The 27,571-nt window shown below is 39.0% G+C and overlaps 1 protein-coding gene across 1 annotated transcript in view; it reads left to right on the top strand.

Moving 5' to 3' along the window:
• The window catches only part of JAG2 (jagged canonical Notch ligand 2), a gene marked incomplete at its 5' end in the record, with an annotated part of 70,004 nt that extends 42,852 nt beyond the window's left edge, over nt 1–27,152 (top strand). Inside the window, 21 exons of the mRNA XM_082284177.1 lie at nt 2,783–2,913; nt 3,297–3,416; nt 5,404–5,517; nt 6,358–6,471; nt 7,031–7,144; nt 7,679–7,725; nt 7,999–8,172; nt 10,554–10,704; nt 10,996–11,160; nt 11,726–11,839; nt 12,840–12,953; nt 13,327–13,440; nt 14,384–14,500; nt 15,159–15,186; nt 16,046–16,131; nt 18,329–18,442; nt 18,636–18,751; nt 19,965–20,210; nt 20,639–20,770; nt 21,805–21,961; nt 24,858–27,152. Of these exons, the coding sequence (XP_082140303.1) occupies nt 2,783–2,913; nt 3,297–3,416; nt 5,404–5,517; nt 6,358–6,471; nt 7,031–7,144; nt 7,679–7,725; nt 7,999–8,172; nt 10,554–10,704; nt 10,996–11,160; nt 11,726–11,839; nt 12,840–12,953; nt 13,327–13,440; nt 14,384–14,500; nt 15,159–15,186; nt 16,046–16,131; nt 18,329–18,442; nt 18,636–18,751; nt 19,965–20,210; nt 20,639–20,770; nt 21,805–21,961; nt 24,858–25,330 (2,941 nt within the window). The 3' untranslated portion in view covers nt 25,331–27,152. The remainder of the gene's footprint in view (nt 1–2,782; nt 2,914–3,296; nt 3,417–5,403; nt 5,518–6,357; nt 6,472–7,030; nt 7,145–7,678; nt 7,726–7,998; nt 8,173–10,553; nt 10,705–10,995; nt 11,161–11,725; nt 11,840–12,839; nt 12,954–13,326; nt 13,441–14,383; nt 14,501–15,158; nt 15,187–16,045; nt 16,132–18,328; nt 18,443–18,635; nt 18,752–19,964; nt 20,211–20,638; nt 20,771–21,804; nt 21,962–24,857) is intronic.
• Nucleotides 27,153–27,571: the final 419 nt, after the last annotated feature.

The raw sequence follows: 27,571 nt of genomic DNA, 5'->3' as shown, positions 1-27,571 counted from the left end.
AAGCCAGGTCTGATTTTGTTTTGCATGTGCTGGATTGTGAAGACGAGTTTGAGCTGATGAAGTCAGCAGAGGGGAAGGACAAAGGAAGTAGAATCTTGATTCCAATAAGAATTTTCTTTGTCTGTTGAACAATGAGAATCCTTATAGATTCTCTATATTTGGCTTTCTTATTTTGTCAGATGTGAAATATTTAGAATTGGAATTTAGTTGATGCTCAACTGGGATGGGAGAGCAGGGAAGAAGTAACTTTAGCCCCACTATTAGCTGCACTGGCAGTTTCCTTTTGGCTTTTGCACAAGTGGTTGGTACATGAAAAGGAATTCTGCCTTGGGTTTTTTGGGTTTTTTTTCCTAAATGATGTTGAATTTGTGTTTGTACCATTTGGGCTTCTCATAGTGAATCATTAACCATTTTCATCCTTGTTTTTTGTCTTGATATTTTTGTCATAAATTACATACCCATACCCATAAATGACACATACCCATTTCTGGGTTGGTTTACCTTTATTGATCCCATCTTGCTCTCAGGGGGAGCTGAGATCCATGTAAGCATTATCTTTTCAGAAGGAAGTGGAATTAATGCTGCTCTAGCACCTGTTAACGTAGGATGCGACCAGACTTCCTGTTCAAGAGGAAATCCTAATTTATTCTTCCTTGTAAACTGAAGGCTGATCAGCTTACCACATAGTAACCTTTTGACTTGTAAACACTGTGTTCCTTTGGACTGCTTTTAGCCTCTAGAAATGATTTCCCTCAGGCTGGGTGGAAACTTTAACAGTAAACTTTGGCTGCATTGAATATCACGAAAAAGCAGCAACCTTTTTCTGTTGAAGTAATTTTAATGCCATCAAGCATACCTGCAAACTCGAGTAGGTGCCTAAGATGCCTTCAAGTTCTAGAAGGGAGCTGTATTTTTCTTTGTACTCTTAAGCACCGCTGCAATGTTGAACACAGTTTTTATCCATTGGCTGGGGAGAATAAATTGAGTTATTGTGATTATTTGCTTTGTGATGCAGACTTTCAGCTCTTGAAAATGCTTGTTGTATGTGGGTGGGGAGTTGGCTCTGGCTGGGATAGTCATGGTGAATCACTGGCAGTAGTGCCAGGTTTGGCATGGATGAAGATTTGGGTTGAGGCCAGTAAAGTGAGTTGCAATGCTTTTTTTATTGTTTATTATCATCCTCTGAAAAGATTTTTCTTGAGGAGGATTTGTGCTTGAGGAGGAAGGAAGAGATCAAATTTAGCAGGAGCAGTATTTGTTTCCTCTTGCTGCTGCTGCAGCCAAAGAAAGAGGCTTCCAAAATATGAGTGTTCTCCAGGCTTCCGCCAGCCCAGCTCAGAGGAGCAGTCGAGGCCTCTGGGCTTGGGTACTCACCTGAGGCTCTCCTTGCAGATCTGCAACTGGGAGCTTTTCAGGGCAGGAGCAGGTACTGGGACATGAGCTCAAAGTAGTTCTAGAATTTCATATGAAAAGAATGGTCTTGCAGAGATCTGCCTCTAGATTCCTTCTGCCAATGTAAATAGTAAGAATTTAAATGCTGTGCTGCCAGCACAGCTTGTTCTGTTCCTCTGGCGATTGATCCAGCTTACTGAAACAGTGGAAGAGGGTTGATTCACAAGGAACCAAGACTCCTCATTTATACTTCTCTTCCTTGTCTTCTCTCACTGCCCCCCTGCCCCCCCCAAGACTAAATTTATTTTCTGTTCTTTTATACTATTCAAATCATGTGGGTAATAGAATGGTAGTGTTTAATCTAAAAAAAAGTAGTTTGATTTCTAATGTTTTTTCTTCCTCTAGGCAATAGGGCTGCACTGTTGTATGTGGGCCCAACTCCCATTCAGTGTGATTTTATGCATCTTTTCGTTGCTAGTATGTCTCTTGAATTCTGTATAAGAAATAACTCTCTTAACAGGCAGAACATTTCTTTTGTTGGCCCAAAAAAACAAGCTTACTATTTGTTGGTACTTAAAATATGTGTGAAATACAAATATATGTTAAATCATTAGCCTATCCTCCCCCCCCATAAGTTCAAATTTTAATACTTTTCTGTAGCATAAACAGTTGCTTCTTTAGAAGAGTTCTGTTACAGATTAACATAAAGATACTGGTCTCAGAAGAAATCTTGGGGAAAAAATTCAACTCCGAAACAAGTGAATTGTTAATGGCTTTTGTTTCTGTTCTTGCTCCTCCTTTCTCCAAAGAGTACTTTTTCCATAGTGTAAGTAGAGAACACTGAGGGTATAAGGGAATAAATCTGTGAAAAAAGGTTTTCTTGAGAAATTTGTCAAGACTGCTGCTTCTGTGGCTGCCCTGGTCTTTTGAGGCTGTAGCACTCTAGAGCAAATTGGCTATTCTTTTGAAATCTCTCTTCACAGAAAAACACTATAGTGCTTGATGCAGTAAGCCAGCAGTCTCCTTCTGAAAATCAATTTCAGCTTTCTTGTATCAATCACAATTTTTGTCCTAGTGTGAGATGATTATGTGAAGATGGGACTTCTTGTGAAAGAACAACTAATTCATGTCTAGTTCTCATAACGTGTAGTGCTTGGTGGTGTTTGTTGCCATGGTGTGTAACACATTTGAGCAGGATCAGTTCCTGTAAGGATCTTCAACAGGACTAGTTGTGTCCCTTCTAAACAGGATAAATAAAGTTTTGTTATCTGTTGCACATTGAACAGTTGACCTTGTTCTTGAGAATGGTAAGTGTAGTGTTGTAAATACATGTAATGCTGATCATGAAGCATCATGTTGCTAACTTTTAACATGTGAACTTACATCTTAGGTGTCATTATGGTTGGCAAGGACAGTTCTGTGATGAGTGTGTCCGCTACCCAGGCTGTGCTCATGGGAGCTGTAATGAACCATGGCAGTGTAATTGTGAAACCAACTGGGGTGGCCTGCTCTGTAACAAAGGTACTTAACATTAATGTACAGGAAAAATAAGTTAAGTTGCATGATTAACTGATAACTCATTAACCCTCTTTTTTTCTGCTAGTGTGCAACTACCCGAGTGTTTCTGTGCCTTAATTCTTGTGTGGCAGATGGTGCCTAGGCATCAGAAGTATAGGAAGTTCAAGACAAAAGGCTTGGAATTGTCCTGACTCTTCTAACTCCTGCAGCTGTCTCTTGTTCATTCTTCCCTGTTCTGTGGATAGTTACCAGATCACAGGCTAGCCATTGGAATATGGGGATGATGTGGGTGAAGGATGTTCAAGCCAGAAAGGCATCTGTGTGTCTGACTAGGGATTTAAATGGTGAGATCTGTTCCCTGCTGACTGACCCTTTTCTCTGTGCAGATCTGAATTACTGTGGGAATCACCACCCCTGCCTGAACGGCGGCACCTGCATGAACACCGAGCCCGATGAGTATCGCTGTGCCTGCCCCGACGGCTACTCGGGAAAGAACTGCGAGATCGGTACTTTGGGATATTGCATCTCTCTTTGCAGATCTGCAGCTGGTTTAGGCACTTCTACATTTCAGTCAGGATATGCTCCATCTCTCCTGTCTAGTGCCTTAGCCTGGCTGTTCAAAAAATCACTAAAGACAACAGAAATTCTGCACCAGTTTCCCTTTAGATAAGACTGAGAATATTTGGCTTCTCTTCCTTAATCCAAACATGCAGTTGGGCTGTAGTCTCATGAAATGGGTTACACATGTGGCTTTCCCTGTTGCCTGTCTCCCTGCTGCCCATTTTCTTGTCTTCTGGCTTGCTGGCAAACATGCTTCTTTTCCAAGCTGGGGACTAAGAAAGGTGGAGGTGATGAACTCTTCAGTTTCTACTCTGATGTGGGGCTTTGGCCCAATTTTTTAGTTGTCTGAATGTGTTGACTATCCTTTTTAATCAACTGAAACGTAATCTTCTAATATGGGACTTCTGATACATTTGGATTAATAATGAAAGGTTAACTACTATGGAAATGTGCTCAAACCCTCTTACAGAGTCACCTTAAACAGGCTGAACAGAAAGTGTCTTCCTTGTGCCTGTTGGCTAAATGGAGGAGAGCATTTAAACCACATTTGTGATGAAGTATGGCTTTCACTTGAGTCTAACAGATCTGTCTCTTGAAAAACTGCTTCCTATCTCAACCACAGTATGAAGATAGCACGTTGCTTTTTTCTATCTGTATATGTATTACACAAAGACCAAAATGTTCATGTTCTGGGGATGATTTTGGTCTTTGGTGACTTTTCTTGATTATTCTCACTTTGGAGGCAAATGCGCAAGTGTGCATTTTCTAGTTCTTTCATATTTTGCTTTAAAGATTTGATGTTTGGAGAAGAATTGAAACTTTTGATTCTATTTTTTCACATGTAGTGTTCAGTTGGGTGTTCTGGTTCTTTGTCATGATGGGTTGTTAAATCCTTCTTTTAAAATATGATATTTAGTCTTCTCATGATGAATTTTGCTGTTCCTTGATAGCTAAAAGTTTAGGTGGAAAGAACCCTTGCTTTTTTTCCACCTCAGTGCTTGGCCTTAAATTCACTAAACTATTATCAGCAGAAGGTTTTCAGAGTTAATCAGGATGTAGATCTTTGAACCTCATAAAGTGCTATGTGGTATTAAAGATACCATCAAAACTTGAATTTTGCTTCAGCTGGTAGAATGTGATGTAAAGTTTAGGCTAAAATGCATGAAATCTTGTCATAACTTGCCCTGAAAGCTGTGGGGGAGTAGCTTGGCTTTTCAGGTGAGGAGGCAGTGAAAAAAGGAGCCATTATACTTGCTGAGATCTGCAGTGATTTTTAACAGTAGGATGGTATGTGAGCTGCTTTAGGTAGTGGTATTAAAAGCTTCCTTGGCTTCTGAGAGGGGAAGTTACCAAAAAGAAGTTTCAAAAAGGTTGTCCCTCCTCAACCTGATGGTTGCTTTGTGCAGCCTCTGCAGTGTTACAGCCCTACATGGAGTGACAACGAGCAGCCCTGCCTGGAAGCACCTCTGTTCCCTGCCGTTTCCAAGGAACGGTGTTAGAGTGAAGCTAAACAGACCTTTGATACTTAAAACTGCTACAAATGTTCAGACCCTTGCTTACAGCATATCTGTTTTGTCTCACTGAATTTAAAAGAAGTGCTGGAGTACTCTGGAAGTGCATGGCTGGAAGCAGAGTGTTAATGGGGAATTTTGCTGGTTCCTGGGATATTGAAATAGTGACCTGTCTGTGCTTAGGCTTTCTAGTCATTAGGTAGGAAGGCTGGTACATCTTCAGTAAAATCCTGCTTCAGTTTCTTACTGGGAATCTTAACTCTCTGCAAGGGGGAGAGGAAGGCTCCAAACTTCTGTGCTGGCATCCCTCCACTGCAATTTTCTTGGTTACTTTTAGCCAATGCAACTTTTAAGTGTAAGTTCTCCTTAATTGGTACTGGAAGAGTATTTAGCAGGAATTTCTTTCCTTCTTTCTCCCCAGCTGAGCATGCTTGTGTATCTAATCCCTGTGCTAATGGTGGAATTTGTCATGAGATTTCGTCAGGCTTCAAGTGTCACTGCCCATCGGGGTGGAGTGGACCAACATGTGCTATTGGTGGGTATGCTTTGGCTGGTGACTGACCTGTTGGGTTGGAAGGGTTGATGAGGCTTTCTTGGTGATATCACGCTCTGTGTGTTTGGAATTTGGTGGTAGTTTTTCACTTTCCCTGTCTTTTAACAGCTGAGCATTGGCAGAGTGAAAAGAGGAGGGTTCTGTGCAGCCCACAGTATTGACTCGATGCAGTTGAGATCTGTTATCAGAAAGTTATCAAAAGCATAGCTGGACCATATCCAAAAGCTTGTTTGACAATTCCTCACTCCTTAGCCACTCTAAAGCAAAATACAGAATGGTTTCATTTTGAGAAATATAAATGTGAAGGTCAAAGGTTCTCCCCTTCTTTAGTAGTAGAAGTGTAGATTTGCGCACTTAAATGCTTAAGTGCCTGATTCAGAGGACAGAGACGTGGTTGAAATATATTGTGGGACTATAATTAGTTTACATGTTGCCTGTGATTTGGAGCACAGGTGGCTTACCTGTTTTTAAACAGCAACTGTCCTCAAAAAAAAAAAAAAAAAAAAAACCCAACCAAAAAACCCTGAAAATTACCAACCACAAAACCAAAACTGGCTAAATTTGTGTCATGAATCTAGGAATATAACTTTCAATGAACATGCAAATCATAGGTAGCTTAGCTGATTCTTCTTTGCTGTTTGCAGATCTCTCTCTCTCAAGGAGGTGAGAAAAGCCTAAGTAAAAATTAGGTTAGAAACATTAGTCTGTTCCTAAGCTTGTTTGTTTGAACATTCTCCCCCTTCATCTCAAACTAACTTTGAAGCAGAACCTGTTAAGCCAAGCCTTAGGCCATGTAATGGAAGGCCCCTTTTGACTTTGCAGATATTGATGAGTGTGCCTCGAACCCCTGTGCTCAAGGAGGGACCTGCATTGATGGTGTCAATGCATTTGAGTGTATTTGTCCACAACAGTGGATTGGAGCAACTTGCCAGCTTGGTAAGTAATTCTAAAGCTTTGGAGACCACTGGAGGTTATTCCTAAACAGTGAATAACTCTGTGTGGCTGGCATGGTGTTTATTGAAGAAAACATGGTAATGTGTGTGTTATTAGTATCTTAGATCCTCTTTAGCAGATCTTAAAGCCAGAAGTTTCAAATGGATCTGTAACTATTTAAGCCCCAACTTCAGCTAACTTGTAACAGTTCCTTTAGAATGCCCCATAACTTTTCTGTTGCAAAATGCAGCGTTGGTGATGGTAGCTCCTTCTCCATGGTGGCAGAACAGTGACTAAGCTTGTGGAGGCCAGGGAAGGGGTTTGCCCTGACTAACAAATTGCCTTTTTGAGTTTTGGCAAAGAGAAGAGTAAGATAATGTGCATGTGCTACTGTAGGCAAGTGTGCATTCAAGTCCTGTGGTATGTAAATGGTTTTAGTGCCCTACCAGTGTATAATATGAGCTTCTGATGCTTGAATTGCATGGATGCTTTGCTTGGTGCTGTGGTAATCTGTTTCTGGGTTTGTTCTTTATTCTATTCTTTATTTTCTCTTCTTTCACAGATGCTAATGAGTGTGAGGGGAAACCCTGTGTTAATGCTTACTCTTGCAAAAATCTCATTGGTGGATATTACTGTGACTGCATTCCAGGATGGACAGGAGTAAATTGTCATATCAGTTAGTATTTCTTTAGTATGTATGTTGACAGTAGGATGCTTTGTTCTTAAAAAAAAAAAAAAAAAATGATGAGTGATGGTATACGTACTTTTAAAATAAAAAAATACCTGTTGTCAGGATTTTTCTAACTTCTAGCAATATAAATTGAAAATACAGTTTGAAAATTTATTTTAAAAGGTAATTGGTATTAAAGTGAGCTTAGATATACACTTAACTAATAAATCTCTTGACTCTTACATGTTTGAATGATATATACTGATTCAATTTAAAATACTTTAAAATGTTCGATGTTAAATTAACTGCTATTGATACCTCACTTTTAGTACACTGTAGCAGAAATACAGAATGTAATTTTCTATTAGATATTTTTTAAAAATAGAGATCTCTTAAGGCATCAAGAAGCCGTCCTTTCCATTGAAACATCTAGAAAAAAACCTTTTTGAAAATCACTTTTCTTCATTTTTATGCTAAACCTATACTTTACAGCTTAGTCTTCCAGTATAAATTCTAATGCTTTGCATATTTTATCCATAGATATAAATGACTGTCATGGACAGTGCCAGCATGGAGGGACTTGTAAGGTAACTCTTGTTCATTACATTCCATGTTCAAAATTAGTCTTTCTCTGACTGGTTATGAGTTCTGTAGTTTGCAATTACAGTTTGGTTAATTGAGTTCAAATGTTAGAAATGCAATGCTGCACGTGCAGACTCTTGCACCCATTTCACAAAATAAAATTTTGTGGTGCTACTGCTGTTCGCAAATCCAGAACACCAAACAACTTGAATTTTTGTGTGCAAGTTCCATCAATAAACAAATGCTTCTACTTCTGCTTCTTTTCCCTGCTCTTGAAGGATGAAGTGAATGGTTACCACTGCTTATGCCCTCGTGGTTTCACAGGAAAAAACTGTGAGATAGAAACCAACGAGTGTGAAAGCAATCCCTGCCAGAACGGGGGCCGGTGCAAAGACCTGGTGAATGGATTCACTTGCCTGTGTTCCCAGGGATTCTCGGGAGTCTTCTGCGAGGTGAGGGCAGCACAGACATTACTGCAATGCTTGGCATGGATTGAATTCTTGAAAGAAATATATCTCTGGGTTTAAATGGGAGTAACCCAAGGCTGGAGCATTGCTGCCTATCGTAGCTGTTACCTGATACTCTGAATAAGCAAATTTGTTGTGCAGTGCTGTCATAGTAGCTGTAAAGCTTGAATTTGCAGCCTGATAAACTGCAAGTTGTTGCACATAGGTGTTGGCCTTCCTAAGTGTTTTAAGGCTGCAAATATTCCTTAAGCTTGAAATGTTTCCCTTTGTAATTTTCAGGACCTGTGTCCTTTCCTTACACTAGAGTGCTTTAGGTTTTCATCCTAGTAACTCTGAGGTACATAATTGAATTACCCTTCAAGTAATCCTACTGCTCTTGGTAGGAGTATAATAATTATGTATCAGTTATTTATATTATATATAATGGTGATAATTAGCATAATTGCTAAAGGCAGGCAGATAGGCAAGTATTGGCTCTCAGAACTTTGTTTGAGATCATTTTAGGAACATGTAGTTCTAGTGCTTAAGGATTCAGTTCTGAAATATTGAAGTCTTAGTGAGAATTCCTAAAGTCCTTAATGGAAATGAAGATATTCCTCTTTTTAGGGAGGACATTAGGCTTTTCAGTGTGAAATTATTTTGCATTAAGTATTCACTTTCTGGCTTTTGCTGATGGTCAAATCCATCTGAATCTTATGCTTACTATCAGCTGGAGGCATTAGACTAGAATGTTGTTGGATTTGCTCCAGAATTTTTTTGTGGAGGATATTAGAGTGATGTCTCTTAAAGACTGAAGTAAGTTCATTCTATGTCATTTGCATCATTAAAGAAGCAGTGCACTCATTTTATTCAAAATTTAAAAGGTCTGCAGATACCAACCAGTTTAATAAAACTGGTGCAGCACCTAATAGCTCATGAACTGTTCCTGCATAAGGATCATAACTTCAGTGCTCTACTCTGGGCTGATTTATACAATACTGTGTAATTAAAGTTTTAGCAAATGTGCTAAAATATGCTTGAATAATAGGGGAGAGTTGGCTGCTTGCCTCGTGTGTTGCAGGAAATATCTACCATTGATTCCAGATGCTAAAGTACCAGCTACTGAACTTGCATTGGGAAGGGGAAATTTACACTAATGGAAGGAAACAAATGGAGACATCTGATAGAGGAGATCTGAGAATCTTTCTCAGACCATAGCTATTCTTTTATAGCTTGCTTTGAATGTTCTGTATGAGAGCACAAAATGGTTTGCTGAAAATTTTTCTGTTGCAGCTGGAATTGTATGTGCTCCTCTGAATTAAGTATTTAACACCATTTGTGTTCCTTCTCCTTTGGCTAGCTTTGCATTTTTCTCCTGTTTAGCTACTGAACTGCTAAAAATAGGGATCAAAACCACTATTGGACTTAGCTTTCAACTTTACAGACATAAAATTATCTTTCTCCCAAGAGAGATGTGAAGAAGGAAAAACTGACTTGAGGGAAGAAAAGCAATCCTTAAGAATAACAATTTGGAGGAAAGATACTGTGATGTAAAAATATCCCTTTTGAGGCTGCTTTGTGGATTTTGAGACCAATTTAGGGCATCACGAATCAGTGATCTTGTGTCAGTCTAAAGCAGAAAGCAGCAGAATTGTTTTGCCGCAACAATGTCTGTGTTAAAGGTTATATATTATGAAGGCAAGCTTTGAATTTTGCTCTCTGGATCAGATGGTCAGAGTTCAAAATGCATCTCATGTATCTGTGTAAATTGGTGTGGTGATGGTATTTGTGAAAATAAGGCCCTGAGCAGCTGGGTCTAACTAGACCTACTTCGAGCAGGAGGTGGGGAGTAGCTGACCTCTAGAGGTCCCTTCCAAGCTGTGTGGTTTTATAATAAATTCTATGTGCTAATTGAGATGGGAAGAGAATTTGCTCTAGGGGATGGGATTTTGTTCAGGTTCTGTGCATTTTGAGTATCTTGCAGACACAAAGCTGACAAGTGAACTGGTATTTAACTTGCCTTGTAGCACTTGGTATGTGGGTGTGAAGGACAGAGAAGTAACTTATAATGATCCAGAGAAGTTTGCAGTAAGACATCTCCTAATGGCTTAAGTAATTATTTACTGAGTTACTGTAAATGTGCTTATTCAGCCTCCTGCAGAGGAGTATTTTTTAGCAGTGTCAGAAATGCTTTGTATTAGGGTAGACTAAAGTAAGCTGAAGTTTCTCTGTCTTGCAGGATGGAATGCAATATTTATGATTCATAAACCTTCTTAAAACTTGAGGTTCCTTGTACATTGGCTTCATCTGCATCTTTGGCAAAGCAGATAATGCTGCTTACTCCTGGGAAATGAAGCAGCTGCTGCTAACTGTGGTCTCTCTTACAGATGGATATTGATTTCTGTGAACCTAACCCTTGCCAGAATGGGGCTAAATGTTATGATCTGGGAGGAGATTATTATTGTGCCTGCCCTGATGACTACGATGGAAAAAATTGTTCTCATCTCAAGGACCACTGCAAGAACAATTCTTGTAAAGGTACCTGCTGTTGTTCATAAATCTGTCTCGATGGTGGTGCATTAAAAAAAAAAAAATTAAGGCATTTTGGGGAATAGGGTAATGCAGACATGTTTTTATTATATTCTCTTGGACCTCATAAAATAGTGAGGCACTGAGAGGAAATGCTCCTTATTTTTATGAAGAGCTAGATGGTGACGTACAGCTAACATGAAGTTGTGATTGGTTTTAATTTTTCTAAAACTTCTTTTAGAACTAAAATCTGGTTGGTGATACAGATCATTAGTCTAAAGACTACCCTTCTTTTTTTAGTAATAGACAGCTGTACAATAGAAGTCTTCACTAATGCTACCCAAGAAGGAATCCGTTTCATTTCATCCAATGTTTGTGGGCCTCATGGACGGTGTATTAGTCAGCCAGGAGGGAATTTCACTTGTGCCTGTGACAGAGGTTTTACTGGAACATACTGTCATGAAAGTAAGTAGGAGCATGTAAAAGATTATTCTTTTTGCTCTACATTTATTTTAAAGTTAATGTTACAAAGCTTTGTAACATAAAATAAAACATTCAGATTTCAGTAAAGTTGCATAAAGCACTGTTTCAGATGTACTGCTTGAAATTGTTTCTTCTGGTAGCAGTCTTTGTAGTGGTTTACACTTCCTCTGTGAAAGAATACTGGTTTTAATCCAACTTCGATGTAAATGTGTCTGTACCCACCACCTTTATGTACAGTCTTGAGTCATGGATTTCTCCAACATGAGAATGGTAAAAAAGGGACCAGAATATGTATTGCTGGTCTGTGTTGTTTTAAACCCCTGGATATTTTTGCTGGGTTAACTTAGTGCTCTGGTTTGACTTGCTACATGAGCGACAATACAGCCAGAAGCCCCACCAGGCTTGAAAACAGATGTTTGAGCTTTTCTTTTGCATGTACAAATGCAGTAATAACTTTGTGCTGCTTTTCCTAGAGACACAAGTGTAGAGCACTCTTCTGAGTGGGTGAAAAGAACCTTGAGCAGTAATTGTTGACTTTCTGTTGCAGATATCAATGATTGTCTTGGGAAACCTTGCAAGAATGGTGGGACATGTATCGATGAAGTTGATTCATTTAGATGTTTCTGTTCAAGTGGCTGGGAAGGAGAACTGTGTGATACAAGTGAGTACTGCTCAGTGTTGCAGGGCCAAATGATGCACATTTGTTGTAACAGATGGTTGGTATGTACTTAATGGGTTAGTTTCTTTGTTCTATAATTAAGTCTTGTTTGCAGAAGTATTTTCAGAAATAACTTCAGGTAGCTGCTCTAAAAGCCTCAGTGCCTTTAATAAGAGCAGAATCTGATTCTCTGGTATAGTTCAGCATTTATTTCAGGAGAAGAGAACTTTTTGTCCTGGGGATAGGCAAAAGTGTTGGCCAAGAAGTGAACTAGACCTGTTCATGGTTAAGACACCTCAGAGGAAACTGCAGTAGTTTCTTTTTCTGGTATGAATGAAGCCTCTTCTACAACATGATGGCAAGGACTTGCTGAGACTTGTTACAGGACGTGCATCAATTAAGATGTGAAATACAGACTGAGCAGTTTTTGGCAGCTATTGCTGTCAAAAGAGCTTTTGTGTGGTCTGGATGAAGTTTGTTCTGGAATACTTACGTTCCACCCATTAAAATGTTTGTTTCAAGTGAAAGGAGCTTTCTCTAAAATCCATGTTTGTGAAAGTATGTTTATATGCATATATGTGATTAAGCCACCTCTGATGGCTGTAACTCTGTGCTTTGAAACATAGAACAGAAGAAGGGAGCCTTAACTGTCTCTTGTTGGTGTCCTGGGTTGGGGCTCCTTTTCAGGACATTGTGGTCCCTACTAGAAAGCTCTTTCTGAAGTTCAGAATACAGCTGTTTGTAAAAACAAAGCAACTTTGGTGCTCTACTGAGAAGCCACACTGTATGGTCCTTCTAAGCTGTCAGAAAGTCATAACTCATGTTGTTCTGTATTAAATCAGAGTATTTTCCATGCATGTATAAAGATAACCTCATAATAATTAGGACTGCTGTCTTCCTAAATAGTACAAAATTTATTTTCTTTTTAAAGAAATATTTTCTGTTTTCTCCTGGCCTTGGCTGTGATAGATCATCTAATCTGAATAACTGGGTTTTTTTTTAGATTTCAATGACTGTTCTCCTAACCCATGTCACAACGGTGGCCGATGCATTGATTTGGTAAATGACTTCTATTGTGAATGTAAGAATGACTGGAAAGGCAAAACTTGTCATTCACGTAAGTGTTCCTTGCTTTGATCTTTAGATTACCCAAAGATTTATTCTCTTCTTGTGGTACTGGAGTTCCTGAAATTTAAAATAAAACAATTGCAGTGAAAAAATAGGTGCTCTTTCATTACCCCTTCCAGTTTCCCAGTCACAAAATGGAGCATTTAAAAAATGCATCCCTTCATGTAGCAAAACAGTTTCATGAGACATGTCCTTAGAGTACATTCTTTGGATTGTTTATTGTAATACAGAAAATGGAACAATGTGTCTCTGATACTGGTGCATTTAAATACGAAGCCTCTTTAATTTGTGATTAAAAAGTCCCTGTTTCTAACATTCAGCCAGACCAATGGCAATGAAAAGTGCTTTGTTGTGGTGTGCAGGTGAATACCAGTGTGATGCAAACACTTGCAGTAATGGTGGAACATGCTATGATGATGGAGACACATTCCGCTGCTCGTGTCCTCCAGAGTGGATAGGAAGTACTTGCAACACTGGTAAGCTTTTTAAATTGTCTACAGATGAAGCCAGAAGAAGAGAGAAGTGTTTAAATAATCAGCTGTTCAGTAAACAGGCACACTGTTCTGGCTGGCTGGTTCAAAGCTGTTCCAGTTGGGTGGTGACTGAAATACAAGTAATTTCTTCCACTCACCTGACATGATACTGATTTTTAGGAAGCTATTCTCCTCTGGCTGCTTATATGGTCTTTTCCATAGCTTCTCTCCTAAGCAGTTTTAGAAAACTTGGACTTGTGTCTTGACTTCTCTATTAGTGTTTAGAGGCCCTGTGTAAAGGTTTTCCTGGGAACTTAATCCCCTGTTTGGCTTGCAGAGCCATAAGATTTGAGATCATGAGGAGTATGAACAGGAATGCCCGGGAACAATGAAATGAAGTGGTTCTTCCTGGGGCATTTGCAGAGTTACTGCCTGCTGTAGGGGAACCATTTGTGTTTTTTTTTCTTTGGAGACTGAGTGTAGTATCTGTGGTGTATCTTTCTGAAAATGAAACTTCCATTTTGATCAGAAGTCGAATGAAGATAAGCTAGTACAGTTTTTTTTTACTTTTTAGATGCAATTGCAGCTTTTAATCAAAAACTGAGATTTTAATACTAATATTTTATTGTAAAGAACACCTCATGGCCTGGGTAACTCAATGCCAAAATAATAATTTAGCAGTACTTGAAGAATGCTTACACAGATGGGGCAGAAAGGAGGTAATTCTTTGTTAATAAAATGTCATGGTTTGGTTAAATGACTGAATTGGGATGATGGTGAAGGTAGGTGAGAGACTGTCATGTGATGTATTTTAGGAGGTTTTTGACCTCTTTTTAAGTTTTTAACTGTTGGCTTAAATACTGTGTAGGATTGTGATATTGACACATCCAGATGATAGGGTACTCTTTGCCTTCTGGGCTAATAGAGACTTTTTCTGTTTTCAAAGCTAAAAACAGCAGCTGTATTCTAAACCCTTGCATGAATGGTGGAACATGTGTTGGCAGTGGAGACTCCTTCTCGTGCATCTGCAAAGAAGGATGGGAAGGACGCACATGCACACAGAGTAAGGCTTTTCTCCTTTCTTCCCCTGCATCCCCCTGGGATATTGGGAGTGTCTGGCAGAGAGCTGTTAACTGAGACAAAGCAAGTTTATGGGGTTCATGTGCCAAAATAGCTGAATCATTCAGAGTGGGAGGTAGGTAAAGAAGATGATGCTCGAGTAATGAATGAAGGGTTTGTCGTGCTGCTTTTTGCATCCAGTCTTTGCCAAAATAAGACTCTCAGCTTTCTATAAAAATACAATTTTTGGAAATGTGTGCAGAGCAGAAAAAATACTCACAGAAATAATAATTTTAATAATGAAAAGTATCTGGAAAGGCAGGCAGTGGAGTATAAGCCATTTTCTCTGAGGATAGCAGTTAACTACTTTGACATACCAAGACAATGAATTGGTTAGGTGGAGTAAAGCCTGAAACTTGGATTCCCCCCTCCCCCCCCAGGTGTAACATTGGTAGTGGGAGGGAAACTCTTAAATTTGAGTTTTGTTTTTACTCTGCCTACTGTTGATATAAATGATAATTGAACTTCCTTTGCAAGTGTGGAAGAAAACATTCAGTTCTGTATATTTTTCTTATCAAATATATTGTCTTCTGAACTATAGTGCTGTCTTTTAGAAAATAAATTGTGCCCCTATTTACACTAGTCTATATTCTTTTTTCTAGACACCAATGACTGCAACCCTCATCCATGGTAAGTGCACGAACTCCAGTCCTGTACCTATTGTGAAAATAAAAATGAGCACAGTAATATGGATTTACATTACAGATTAGAACTATTTTTACTCTAAAATAATTGAAGCCAGCCTCTGTAAAATATCTTATAACCATTTTTTTTGCTATGCCTTATCTATTCCTTGACAACGACAAAGATTAGGGAACAATCCTGAGTTGATTCACATATAAACAAGTAAAAGTATTTTAGTGTAGTCTCCATGGTGGAACTGATTAGTAAATTACAGTGATATGAAGTGAATCACATATGATGACATTTGAAGTATTTGTAATTGGATAGGATAAAAAAATGAGAAATCAAAACCTGTTTGTTTACAGTAAATAATTTTAAATAGTATAAAAATGTCCTGTTGGACCAATTACTATGTATAAATGCGTTTTAAAAAACCCCCTGAATTTTGGAAGATAAAATGGGAATATTTTAAATATAGAGATTGATATTTATGGTTGAAGGGGAAAAAACTGTGTGGATGAAACAATCTACCTTATCTTTCTCAGTTGTCCACTCTGATGCCATAATCCGTGCTTCATGTATTAAAAAAAGAACCAAATTTGGAAAAACTTGGGCTTTCTTTGTCTTCACTTGAAAGTGCTGTTCCACCTCTGAGTTCTGTGAATGCACTTCCTCATGCACCTGTAGGATGTTGCTGTTTTAATCTCGGACTTGCTAAGCAATAATGATATTTATCTATCATTACACTTTCTCTATTGATAGGAATAAATGGTCCCCCTGAAGAGCAGCAGAAGCTTTAATTACCAAAGCTTTAATTGACCAATGAAACAATGTAGGCTTGTTAACGAGACTGTTTTGTTTACAGTTACAACGGAGGGATCTGTGTTGATGGGGTGAACTGGTTCCGATGTGAATGCGCCCCTGGCTTTGCTGGTCCTGACTGCAGAATTAGTAAGTACCTGCATGAGTAGAGACCTGGATGGGTGTGCCACTGCACAAATTGGAAAGAACACCTGCTGTCCCTTTTTACATTAGCTCAGCTGAATTCCAAATAATGAAGCAGAAGCTGCCTGTTAGCTAGGTACTGATACCTTGTAAATAATGGCATGTTGTGGTCCGTTACTTATTTCATTGAATGGCACTGAAGTGAGCTGGCTTTTAAATCATGCTTAAAGACTTCATTGCTGGCTTTTCTTGGATAATTCTGACATTTCTGTGGTGCTGGCTTCATAGAAGCTTAAGTTTTAAATATTTCTGTTGATAAACATCTTGTTGGTAAAGATGACATATCTGTATGTGTTTTACTGAACATTAGAAACCAAAATCCCCTGAGACATTGCAAATGGAAACAAAAACATTGTGAGTGTAGTGCTGGCACGTGAATAACAGAAGTATGATAAAGGTCTTCCAAAGCTAGAAAACAAACTTGTTACACTGCAATTATTCTGAAGGATAGAGGCTGAAAAGAAGGGAGAAAAACAGACCCTAAAACTCTGTTGAAGTGTTGTGGAACAATCTGGTGGGGGAGTTTTGTTGTTTTGTTGGTTTTTTGGGTTGTTTTGTTTTTGTCTTTTTAATGGAATTTTACCATTTTGACTTGAATGGATATATACTTTATTTTTACTTTCTGCTTTGGAAGATCAGACTTCAAATCTTCTGTAGCCTCAAGGCTTTTGGGCTTGGTCCTTCCACTCCATCAGTATGGTGATGTGCTTTCAAGTTGAGACTTCATCCTCATTCTGGCATAGAGAAGACAAACCAGCACCTCTGGTTGGAGGGCAGCTGCAGCCCTTGTGGAAGCATCAGCTTAGCGGTGTCTCGATACAGAACCAGGGATGGCAGATCATTGTGTGTCTGGATCCAGATACCCAGAAAGGGATATTGAATTCTCCTTGGCTGCTCCTCTTCCCCTTAAGGCTAGGATGTCACAAATACGAATACTGTGCATTTGTAATGGAGCTGCAGACATTTTTTACTTGTTTAGACTGGTCTAGATGGAAGGAGTAGCTGACAAAAACACCTTTTATGGCTAATGCAGAAACAGAGTTAAGTCACCTTTTTCAGCATACAGAGGGTGAAGAATCTTAAATCTATATAGCTTGAAGACTTGTATAGCTTCAACCCTGTTGAAATTTAGATTTTGTGTATTTACTTAAAACTTCATCTTAGTGCACTTTTGAAGGAAGCAACAATTGGGTTGTTTTCCATTGCCTACATGTGCAACTGTCTCACTACTGCCATTTATTGTGTTCACTTTCAAACTCCTGTACTTTAAACTGAGCTGATGCTGTGTATGACACAAGAACTGGTGTGTAAACAGTTTTTGAGGGGTTGGAAAGGGCATTTATATTCAGTGGAAGGAAACCTTTCAAAAGATGCTTTGGAAAAGAAAGGTTCTGGTTGAAGATGAAGCAATTGGTGCTTATGGCTCACAACTTGATTAAGTTGGTTTCTGTTGCATAAATCAGTATTGGTCACTTCCCCAGAATAACAAATGGCACGTTGCTGTCCATCTGAATGGATCATGCTTCAGTGCCTTTTTCCATTGGCTTCTGTGGCTAAGCCTCTGCATCTTTAAAGGGTTTAAGAGGTTTTTGTGCTAAGTGTCTGTGTACTAAATTAATCTACTCACTATTTGAAGGTTATTAATGTTCAGCAAATGTGTGTTACAAAGTAAACTGTTATTGTTCTGCCTTATGGTCATTTGTATTGCAGTAAATCACTTTTTTGAGCATTGTTGAGCAAGTTCATTGTTCGGCTCCTGCACTCTGATAACTTCATGAAAGCACATGCTCTTGTATGAAGCCTAAATGTCTGAGATCAGTGCCAGAACAGGATGTGGGACTTGTTCTGTAGCTGAATGTGGAGAAGGCATTAACACCTTCAGCTGTCCAACACCTCTGCTCTGTGAGATGAGTCAGCATATGACTGCTATTTTGATTACCAGAGCTTCAATTAGGGTGCAATTACAAGAAATCTATTGCAGGTTATTGCTGAAATGGCAGAACTGTTTAATTACAAGATTAATTCTGAAGCCACAGTGTCCTTTGCTTTAAAGAAAGGAGGTATTGTTAGATTACACCTCAGTAAATTATTAATTACAATATTTTGTGTCCTTGTCACTGATTTTTACCTATTTTCTGTCCAGATATTGATGAATGCCAGTCTTCTCCGTGTGGATATGGTGCCACCTGTATAGATGAAATAAATGGATACCGATGCACTTGTCCCCCTGGAAGAATTGGTCCTAGATGCCAAGAAGGTATTCCTATATCTGCTATCAACCTTTACCCAGAAAACAATAGGGCACAATGTAGCCCATATGAAGTTTATGTACAGTAGTCTGATATATAAGGAACAGTAGCTAATATTTTTAATTTAAATTTGTATAGTATTTATAACTTGAAGAGGTCAAGTGTCTGAGTGTGCCTTTTTTTTTTTTTTTTCCCCCTTAGTGATTGGAATTGGAAAGCCTTGCTGGCTTAAAGGAATGACCTTTCCCCATGGCAGCCGGTGGGAACAGGAGTGCAACAGCTGCCACTGTTTGGATGGACGTATTGACTGCACCAAGGTAGGCATTTTGGCCTATCTTCTTAAATTCCTGTGGCTGGAACAAACTCATTGTTCTTCATGCACAAGTTAGTCTTTGTCTCCTCTAAATTTCCTCTGTTTAAAAAATTTTTTTTAAAAAGTGGCTTCCTGTAAAAGTACTTATGGATTGTCTTATAATCATAAGTTACTGCCCTGCTCCCTACCTGCTAGAACAGGCTCTCTAGACCACTTGTTGCAGAAAATGAAATGTGAGCTGGCATAGAGTAAAGGGTAAATAAATCACACTGCTGAAGCTTTGCAAACACAGTTTTAGAGCTCCTAATTTTGTGAAATTAGGACATGTAGGAAGAAGTTTTTTCAGTGGGTATTTTTGTATTGTCCTTCAGCAGCTTTATGAATTGACAGATTTCAACCTTTGTGTATATATTATGGACTAGATCCTGGTGGTTTTGTGACTGAGGAAAAGTAAGACCTAAATGCAGATGGAACATGTGCTGTAAATGCAACTCATCCATGTGTGATATTTGGTTTCTTCCATGTGTAATGGCACAACTGCATTTTCTTGCTGACAATTGTGCTTTGAGAAAGCTCTAAGTTCCTGCACTAATAGCTGTAGAGTGCTATGTAGGATCTTAAAGGCTACATGGAATTGTAGAACATCCTGAATTGGAAAGGACCCACAAGGATCATCCAAGTCCAGCTGCTGGAATGGAGCTGTATTTGGAAACTTGCTGCACCCCAGTAATTTGTGGGTACCAGCAAACTGTTTTCTTCTGGGAGCATGGTTGGAGTGGCTGTGCTTATCACCAGTGTGCATCAGTTCTTAACATATTCAGCATTCTCTGGCAGGGGTCTCAGTGTAAATATTGAAGAAATTAATCTTTGTGGGGATACTTCTTTCTAGATTAAAGACACCTAGAGGACTAGGTTAAAATAAATGCTTAAACTTCTGTATAACTCAGTTATGTGTGACAAATTCATAAACTTCTAAGGAGATGTGCCCAGTCAGTGGTTTCTTGGATTATCTTTGCACAGTTTTTTACTCTTCTGTCTGCACAAAATGTCCTCATTTTGTGGAAGAGCAGCTCCATCTGCTACTAAGACTACAGCAGTATCAAAACACAGATATACTGCAGGCAGCAGTAGCTCATGACCATCCTATGTGAATTGCTTATTTTGATTTGATGTGTAAGAGCAACTTGCAACAGTGCTTTGTTCTTTTTAATTTCTAGGTGTGGTGTGGAAAAAAGCCTTGTCTGTTACACAAATACTGGGATAATTCAAATAACCAGTGTCCCATGGGTCAAGAATGCCAGGAAAAGTATATGAAATGCTTTCAGCCACCGTGCACGGACTGGGGAGAATGCAGTGCCTCTGAACCTCTGCCTATCAATATCAAATGTCTGCCTAATTCTGGGTACTTGGACAATGACTGTGCTAGAATTACTTTAATTTTTAATGGAGACAAAGTCCCCCAGGTGAGAATGGAATTCTTAATGAAGTGTGGCACTATATGTAGGGATCTATTCTGTCACAGCATGCAAGATTAAGGTTTCTAGTATGACTCCTTGCTATTATAAGCTTGCAAATTTTATTACTAGACTCCTCTGTTGCATTTAATTGTGCTTTGTCTAAAGGGTGAGGCAAAATTAGGGTTTGTACTGAATATTTTATTTTCTTGAGTCTTGAAGAACTATTTACACTTCAAGATGGGCTCAGACTGTACTAACGTAATAATGCAAGCTCAGTTTTTTGTCTTTCATTCCAAAACACTGTTCTTCACTTTTCTGCCCTTTCTTGCTGCCTTCATCAGTTCTTAGCAACTGCTAGAACTCTGAAGATCCTTATTTTTACATGCTATTTTTTACTTGAACTAAAATTACGCAATCTCCTTTGCTTCTAACAGGGCACTACAACAGAAAATATCTGTTCTGAAATCCGATATTTACCAGCTACTAGGACTGTTTCTAGGGACAGAACTCTGATAATATTATGTGATCCATCTTACTCCACAGAGAATGCAGTGGAAGTTGCTATTGTAAGTATGAGACTTGTGTGTGTGTATATATATATATATATAAAAATGTGTTTTCTTAATAGTTTTTTCTGGGGAAGAAGTTGTTCAAGCTTGTTTCACTTGAATGCAGGTGGAGCAATCTGTGGCTTAGTCTTGTCTGCAAAGCAATTTTGTGATCTCACAATTTCCTACACTGCCAGAGAGCTGAAACTGCAGGTTTTGTTAATGACAGACAGCTACTACAGCCTCATGATAAATTACTCCAAAGACTAGTTCAGCCCAAATTAGTGAACGGGTGCCTACTTGTTCTGTCAGAAATCTGGAGCTATTGACCTTCTCAGTAAGGAGATAGGGTTACAGGTGGCTGGATTGTTCTTGTGGAGAGGTTTCTGCTGTGCATTTAGAGTATGGCTGCTTCAGGGATTTCTTTACATATAAGGTACTAAGTGAGAAGTGGAAGAAGGTGGAAGTTGAGTAGATAAAAGTAACTATTGCCCTAATGAGCTGAAGAATTGCTTTAGATGCATTTACAGCTCAATCACGCGATGCTTGTGTATAGCTTAGTTTTCAAGCAAGAGTTGATTTTTGTGGTAAATGGTTATCCAGGCAGAAGCTGGACTGTCTGTCTCTACTAGTGCTGTAAAGAGCATGCTGAGCCACAATGGGAGCAAAGTGTAGGGTATAAATAGAGCAGACTGTTATTAGTCCAAGCTCCTATCTAGATAATCCACATGTCTTGAACTGCTCCAAACTATGACTAAGTTTAGCTCATCAATTTAAGTAACTTGGAAGTCACTGCCTTTCCTTTGAGGTATGCTAAATTAACAAGTAGGTGTGCTACCCACCAAGTCTGACACTGCATCTGCAGTTGGGGTAGAGCCAACCATGCTGTTGCTGTGGTAAAGGTTGATAGCAGTTTTAGAGAACTGTTTGTAGCTACTGTCAAACAAATTCAACTGAGTGAACTCAATTAAGATGTCGCTGGATTTAAAAAGTACATTTCCATGGTTAGGTGAGTGCAATAACTTCTTGTTTTCCCCTGTCACTCCATGTAGTCCTTTGTCCCACACCGAGATGAACAAGATAACAGCCTCATTCAGAATGCTGCTAATACAATAGTGAATGCCATCACCAAGCGACAGAACAGCACGGTTATGTTGGCAGTAACTGAAGTCAAAGTTGAGACCATCGTTGTTGGGAATTCATCATCAGGTAAGGTTCCAGTGCACACCTCCTCTGTTGTGTTTTCTGTTCCCCTGCTGTCAGGCTTCTCATATCTTTCTTTACACCCTGGAGAAAATGATCCACCAGATTGTCTTTAGTTGCTGTTACTAACTGAAGAGAAAAAGCAGCTTTGAAATCAAGATTCTGTGCTTGTGTGCTAGTTTAAACTTAACCTCATCCCTAACATGATGTGCCCAGATACTCTTGCCATAGTTTTGGCTCTGACTTCCAGCCCAGCTCTCCAGCCTAAGCACACCTTTCACAAGATCAGGAGTTGTTCTCATGTGCAGTTCCAATCCTGTCTAATTCTCCTACATTAACCTTAAGCCAGCCTCAGCCCTTGATGCTGCTGTACTGAGGCTGTGAGGAAATGAAAATATGGGGAGAGGGAAGGTGTGGTGTGATACCAATCTCTTCTGAAGTGCTTGTGTGCTATTTATTTACCTTAACAAGAGTTAAAGTTGTCTAGTTTCTTCCAATACTTGGCCATGATAATGTAAAACTCCACTCTCTTTTTCAACATGTGTTTCTCACTAGTGCACAGCTGGCTTAAAATGTAGTGTTCATTCCTCTTAAAGAGGATACAGTGTGATTGGAGACCTTTATCTCTGAATGCTGGCTCTCCAAGAGCTGTGCCAAAATAAGCGATTGAAGATTCTGCATGCCTGTGTTCCTGCCTGGGGGAGGCAGGAGACAGGCTTGTGGAAGACCGCTGCTAGGCTCAAGTTCAACTAAGCCCCCGAGTGAAAATCTTACAATGGTAGGAGGCTCTCCCAGCTTTTTCCTAGGCCTCCCCAACATAATCTTCTGGAAGATCTTCCACCCATAGTCCAAACAATTAGCAGATTGCCTGGTTCCACTTCCCTTGCATTTTCCTTCTAGGAAATGCCTTTCATCTGTTAAAGTCTTGGCAAATGTGCTGTTTCCTCAGCTCTCCTGAAGGAGTGTGCCTGCTTTGTGCTTGCCTTGAACAGCAGTTGTGTAGAAGATAAGGAATTGAGCTGGGGTTTTCACATACCTCAGCCTCTGGTTTTTCTGATTGCATATTAAATTCTAAGGCTAAAGGGATGCAGATTATTTTGCCTCCCACCTCAATAAGATTTAAAGATTCCTAAAATAGTGGATTAATTTGGGTTCTCTTGCAAAATGATCTCCAGACTTGTCATTTTAATATGGATGCTCAGTATGGACCAATGGCCCCTAGTTCTTTAAACTGAGTTGTTACAAGGCAAACTGTAACCTGGACACTCACATTTTTTTATTTGGTTTGCTTTATTGCTACCCCTTAATTGGGTGAGGTGGGTGGAAACCTATCAGAAAATGTGGTGTAAAGCCCTTTGCATTGAGAATCTGATTTCTGTGGGATGCTCAAGTGTCTGGGTGGAGATGATCATTTAGATGCTTCATTGATTTCCTCAAGCTTTACGAAAAAGTAGTCTGAATTTGGAATCTGGATGCCAAAAATTCTGTATAAAGAACCTGTTACTAAGTAAACTTGGATCCATGGTCATATGATGAAATAATAGCTGTGATAGCAAGCTGTGAGAATGCAAGCTTTGTATCTAATCTTGGAGAAGCTGTTATGAAGGGCTCCTTTTTCTTTGAAGTATTTCCCCCCTTCATGATTTAATGTTAGGTTGCTTATGAAAAATCAGGAGAGAATAGCAGTTGCTCATGTGAGTGCAATCCTTCCCTGAACTGTTAAAATACAATTTTGAGATCCCTTGAGGCCAAAAGTGTTGGCAGTTTACTCGCCCTCCTTTACCAAAAGGAAATGTTTGAGAATGTGTAACATTGCACATAAGAATGTGCTCAGAAGACACTTGAACGTTGGAGCAAACGACCATGGTGTCAAAACATTGGTTGTTTTTGTATAGTCATTTCCAGGTTATTCTGCAAGCAGATGTCTTAAAACTGCTGAGGGAGTTTGTTTGGATCAGGCATTAGAGTGGTGGGTTGACAGCATTTGTCTACAGAGCTGTTGAACAATCATGTTACTCTCTAAAAAAACAAAGCACCTCATTTTCTGTTGCCTCTTCATGTGTGAACTTTTGCTTATCAAGAAGAATAGAAAAAAGTTGTTATTCTCTCCTAGCTGTACAGCTCTTGAGGAAGGGGAGCAGAAGTAGTCCAAAATTTTCAGAAATATTTTCCTAGAGAAATAATCTGTGTCTGTGTGGCTGGGAGAACACTGTAGTGAGGTTTGCATTGGGAGTGGAGAAAAGCAATTGCCACAACAACTTTTGTTTGTTCATTGAGTGGTGAAGACTCTTCTCTCCAGGGACAATATTTTGGTATTTCATCCTGAGATAGAACAGGAACATGCTGAAGAATGCATGATCAATTTGGTTATGTAGCTCTAACCTGAATGTTTTTGGCGATCATTGATGCAGAAATGTCTGTAGGCATTGATGGTAAAGGACTGTTCTTTCTGATGATAAATGCAGGATATATTTGTGATGCAAGTGCCAGTACTTCTAGAGCAACTTAAAGGCACAGTACTCCACTGCCTGCCTCCTGCTAGAATAAGGCTTTTCTTAGGAGTGATTACTCAGGTTTTCTGGGCCAACTTTGCTTAGATGCTTGAGAAAGATGCTACTTAATAAAACCAGTTTGTCTGTTGGAGGGGAAAAAAGACCTCAAATGGAGCTTTCCTCCCTCATCATTAATCACGTAAAACTGAACTAGTAAAGAGCGCTTCCAGATGGACCTGCTGCATTCAGGCAGTTGTTATTGTGCTGTAAAGACATCTTGCTTCCTTTCTCCTAAAAATGGTTCAGGGGATCACCTGTAGTTGAGTATGAATACTTTTCTTGCAAATGTCCAGCGCTATATATCTTGTTCTGTTAACTCAAGACTTTATTTCTTTCCATTTGCCCTCTAGATTATTTGGTTCCAATTCTTTGTGCGGTATTTAGCATTGTGTGGCTGACTTGTATAATCATCTGCGTGTGGTGGACTCGGAAGAGAAGAAAAGAGAGAGAGAGAAGCCGTCCTCCCAGAGAAGAGGGTGCCAATAACCAGTGGGCACCTTTAAATCCCATAAGAAATCCTATAGACAGATCTTACAGTAACAAAGACATTCGTTATGAATGCAAAAACTTCATATCTCCTCAAAAGAGAACTTGTGATGCAGTAGAGGAGTATGTAGAGTATGAGGAAGAGGAGGATGAAGAGGAGGAAAGAGATGAGGAAATGGACAAATTCCTCTCTCACAAACTCGCAAAGCCTTTGCCGACAAAGGTGTCTGACACATCAGAGAGCAGTCCAGTAAAGAAATCCCATCAAATAGGCAAAATGGACAACAGATCTGTAAAAAATGTGAATGCATCAAACTTTGAAGGCAGTAGAGACTAACCTGTATTTGGGATGTAGGCAGACTGCGCCTGCGCTTGCTGGGGAGGGGAAAAATTGACATCTCCACTTTGCATCAAGGACTAAAAATATCTGGAGTCAAATGTTCATAGTTTCTTTATTTTGCGTAAAAAAATAAATAAAAATAATAAATAAAATTTATTTTGTTTCTTTAGCCTTGTATAAATTATTCAATGACTGTCAGATGAAAAAAAATGAGTAATCTTTGATAGTTGCTATTTTTGTAAAGTTTACTTATAATACACTCGCTGTGTGGCAGAGGAGAGGTTGTATTTTCAATATGTGTAAAGTTTATTACAAAAGACTGTACACTGTTTACAGAATGTATTTCTTTTTATTACTTGCTCTAATTTAATGGTGGCTTTAAAACCTCCTGGTTGAGGAAATTGTGTGAACTTTAAACTGCTTTCTTGACTTTGAATCTCTATTAATGGCAGCTCACTGCACTTGTTACGTTAGTAGCTTCTGTAAGATTTTTTCCAAATTTGCCTTACACACTTTGTAATAGGAACAAAAAAAAAAAATTATAGAGATCTTTCAACTGTGGTTTAAAAGTGGCCTTTTTATTTCTGTTTAATTACTTTAGAATTGCAGTATTGAAGCATGTGACAAGTGCCTTGAGATTAAACTTTTTCTATAGCAACTGTCAAAGACTGCCATATCAATATAGTAAAATTGTGAGAACTCTAGGTTCCCCAACTGACACAGTTTATTTTCTAATAGTGAAAGTGCTTTTGTGTAAATATGTACATATTAAATGAATCACTCTGTATATTTGATTTAATAAGTTAAATATTTTGGTCTTTTTTTTTTTTACATGTCATTCCTTTTAATTTATGTTGCAGAAAAGGAGGTTCTATGGCAGTTCATAAGACTTTTTTTGGTATTATGTCCAGATTAGAAAATGATGTTAATACAATCAATGTTAGGAATCTGTTGGTCATTTGTATTTACATAGGAACATAACCACTTATGTGTAAATAGATCCAGAAATGTTTGTTTATCCCCATGTTCAGCCCATCTCAAGAACACTAACGGGTGCATCTACTGTACAGTACCAACATAGAGAGGCATTGTTTTTTCTTTTGTGAATATGTTAATTACATGTGGTATTACTTTTTTTTGCGTTTAAATACAGGCCTAATGAAGGGAACAATATTTTCCTCAGTCTTGTTTCTGTTGTGCTTTATTCATCTTTCGCTCTAAAGGGAAAAGGCTGGCAAGCTCAGAGGATGGGAGTACCTCAGCAGAAATTGGTTAAATGTTGTGGAAAGCTTATGCTTTTTTTTTTTTTTTTTTTTTTTTTTTTTTAAGGCTTTTATTATTGCTGTTAACTGGGCAGACTATAAGTTTATTTTAATTACTGAAGAAGCATAACACTACGTACACCTAGTTACCCTACCACTGAGAGGAACGGATGTCTGAGAGTGTAAACTCTGGCCCACGAGCAATGTAAACATGAATGTTTTGAAACCAGTTACTTTATACAGGAATGCAGGATTTGCTTTGCAGGATCATCTGTTTTAGTACATTTTTTTGACATGTTCTTAAAAAAGAAAACCTTTCAGAAAAGAAACTATTTATTAAAGCATTTTATAATGATGTTTGTTGTAACTTTTTTACTTGTGCTAAATATTCAAAACTTATTTTGATAACCTGGTTAGGAGTTAGTTTAGAAAAGGGTACTATCCTTCTCATGTTCCCCAGTATAATCCTGAGTATTTAAACCAAAAACACTTTTTTTCTGCTACTCTTGTAACTTTTTGTACTGTAATGCTGCTGTCTTCCATAATCTAATAAAATGATTCCCTCATTGTGTGTAAGATACTTCAGATCGTTGTTTGCTTTCTAAGCTCTTAGAGCTCGGATGTGAGCAGGCTAAACAGAGGAGGAGTGAAAGTCCTGCTTTAATTCCCGGTACTTCCCGTAACCCGAGCGTGCAGCACCGAGCGCCGACGCTTCCTGAGCCAGCTCAGCAGCCTTGTCCCACGGCCCTGCCGCTGCCAGCCTGCGGAGGAGGTGCTGTCCACATGTGCCTTAGAGACACCTCTAGCTCCCAAACTGGAGCTCTCCCTGCACAGCACCAGGGCTGTGTTCAGCTGCCAGGAGCTGGGCTGGAGGGTTCGTGTGGGTCCCGTCCAGCTCGGGATATTCTGTGATTGTGTGTTCCGTGCGCATGCTTTGCAGTGGTCTTCTCTCTGGCTGCTCAGTGAAGCCTTGTCT

The sequence above is a fragment of the Coloeus monedula genome (genome assembly GCF_965178545.1).
Source record: "Coloeus monedula genome assembly, chromosome: 6".
In the NCBI taxonomy this organism is placed as follows: domain Eukaryota; kingdom Metazoa; phylum Chordata; class Aves; order Passeriformes; family Corvidae; genus Coloeus; species Coloeus monedula.
Note: the sequence above shows the minus strand (reverse complement) of the source record. Positions and strands in the feature narration are given on the sequence as shown.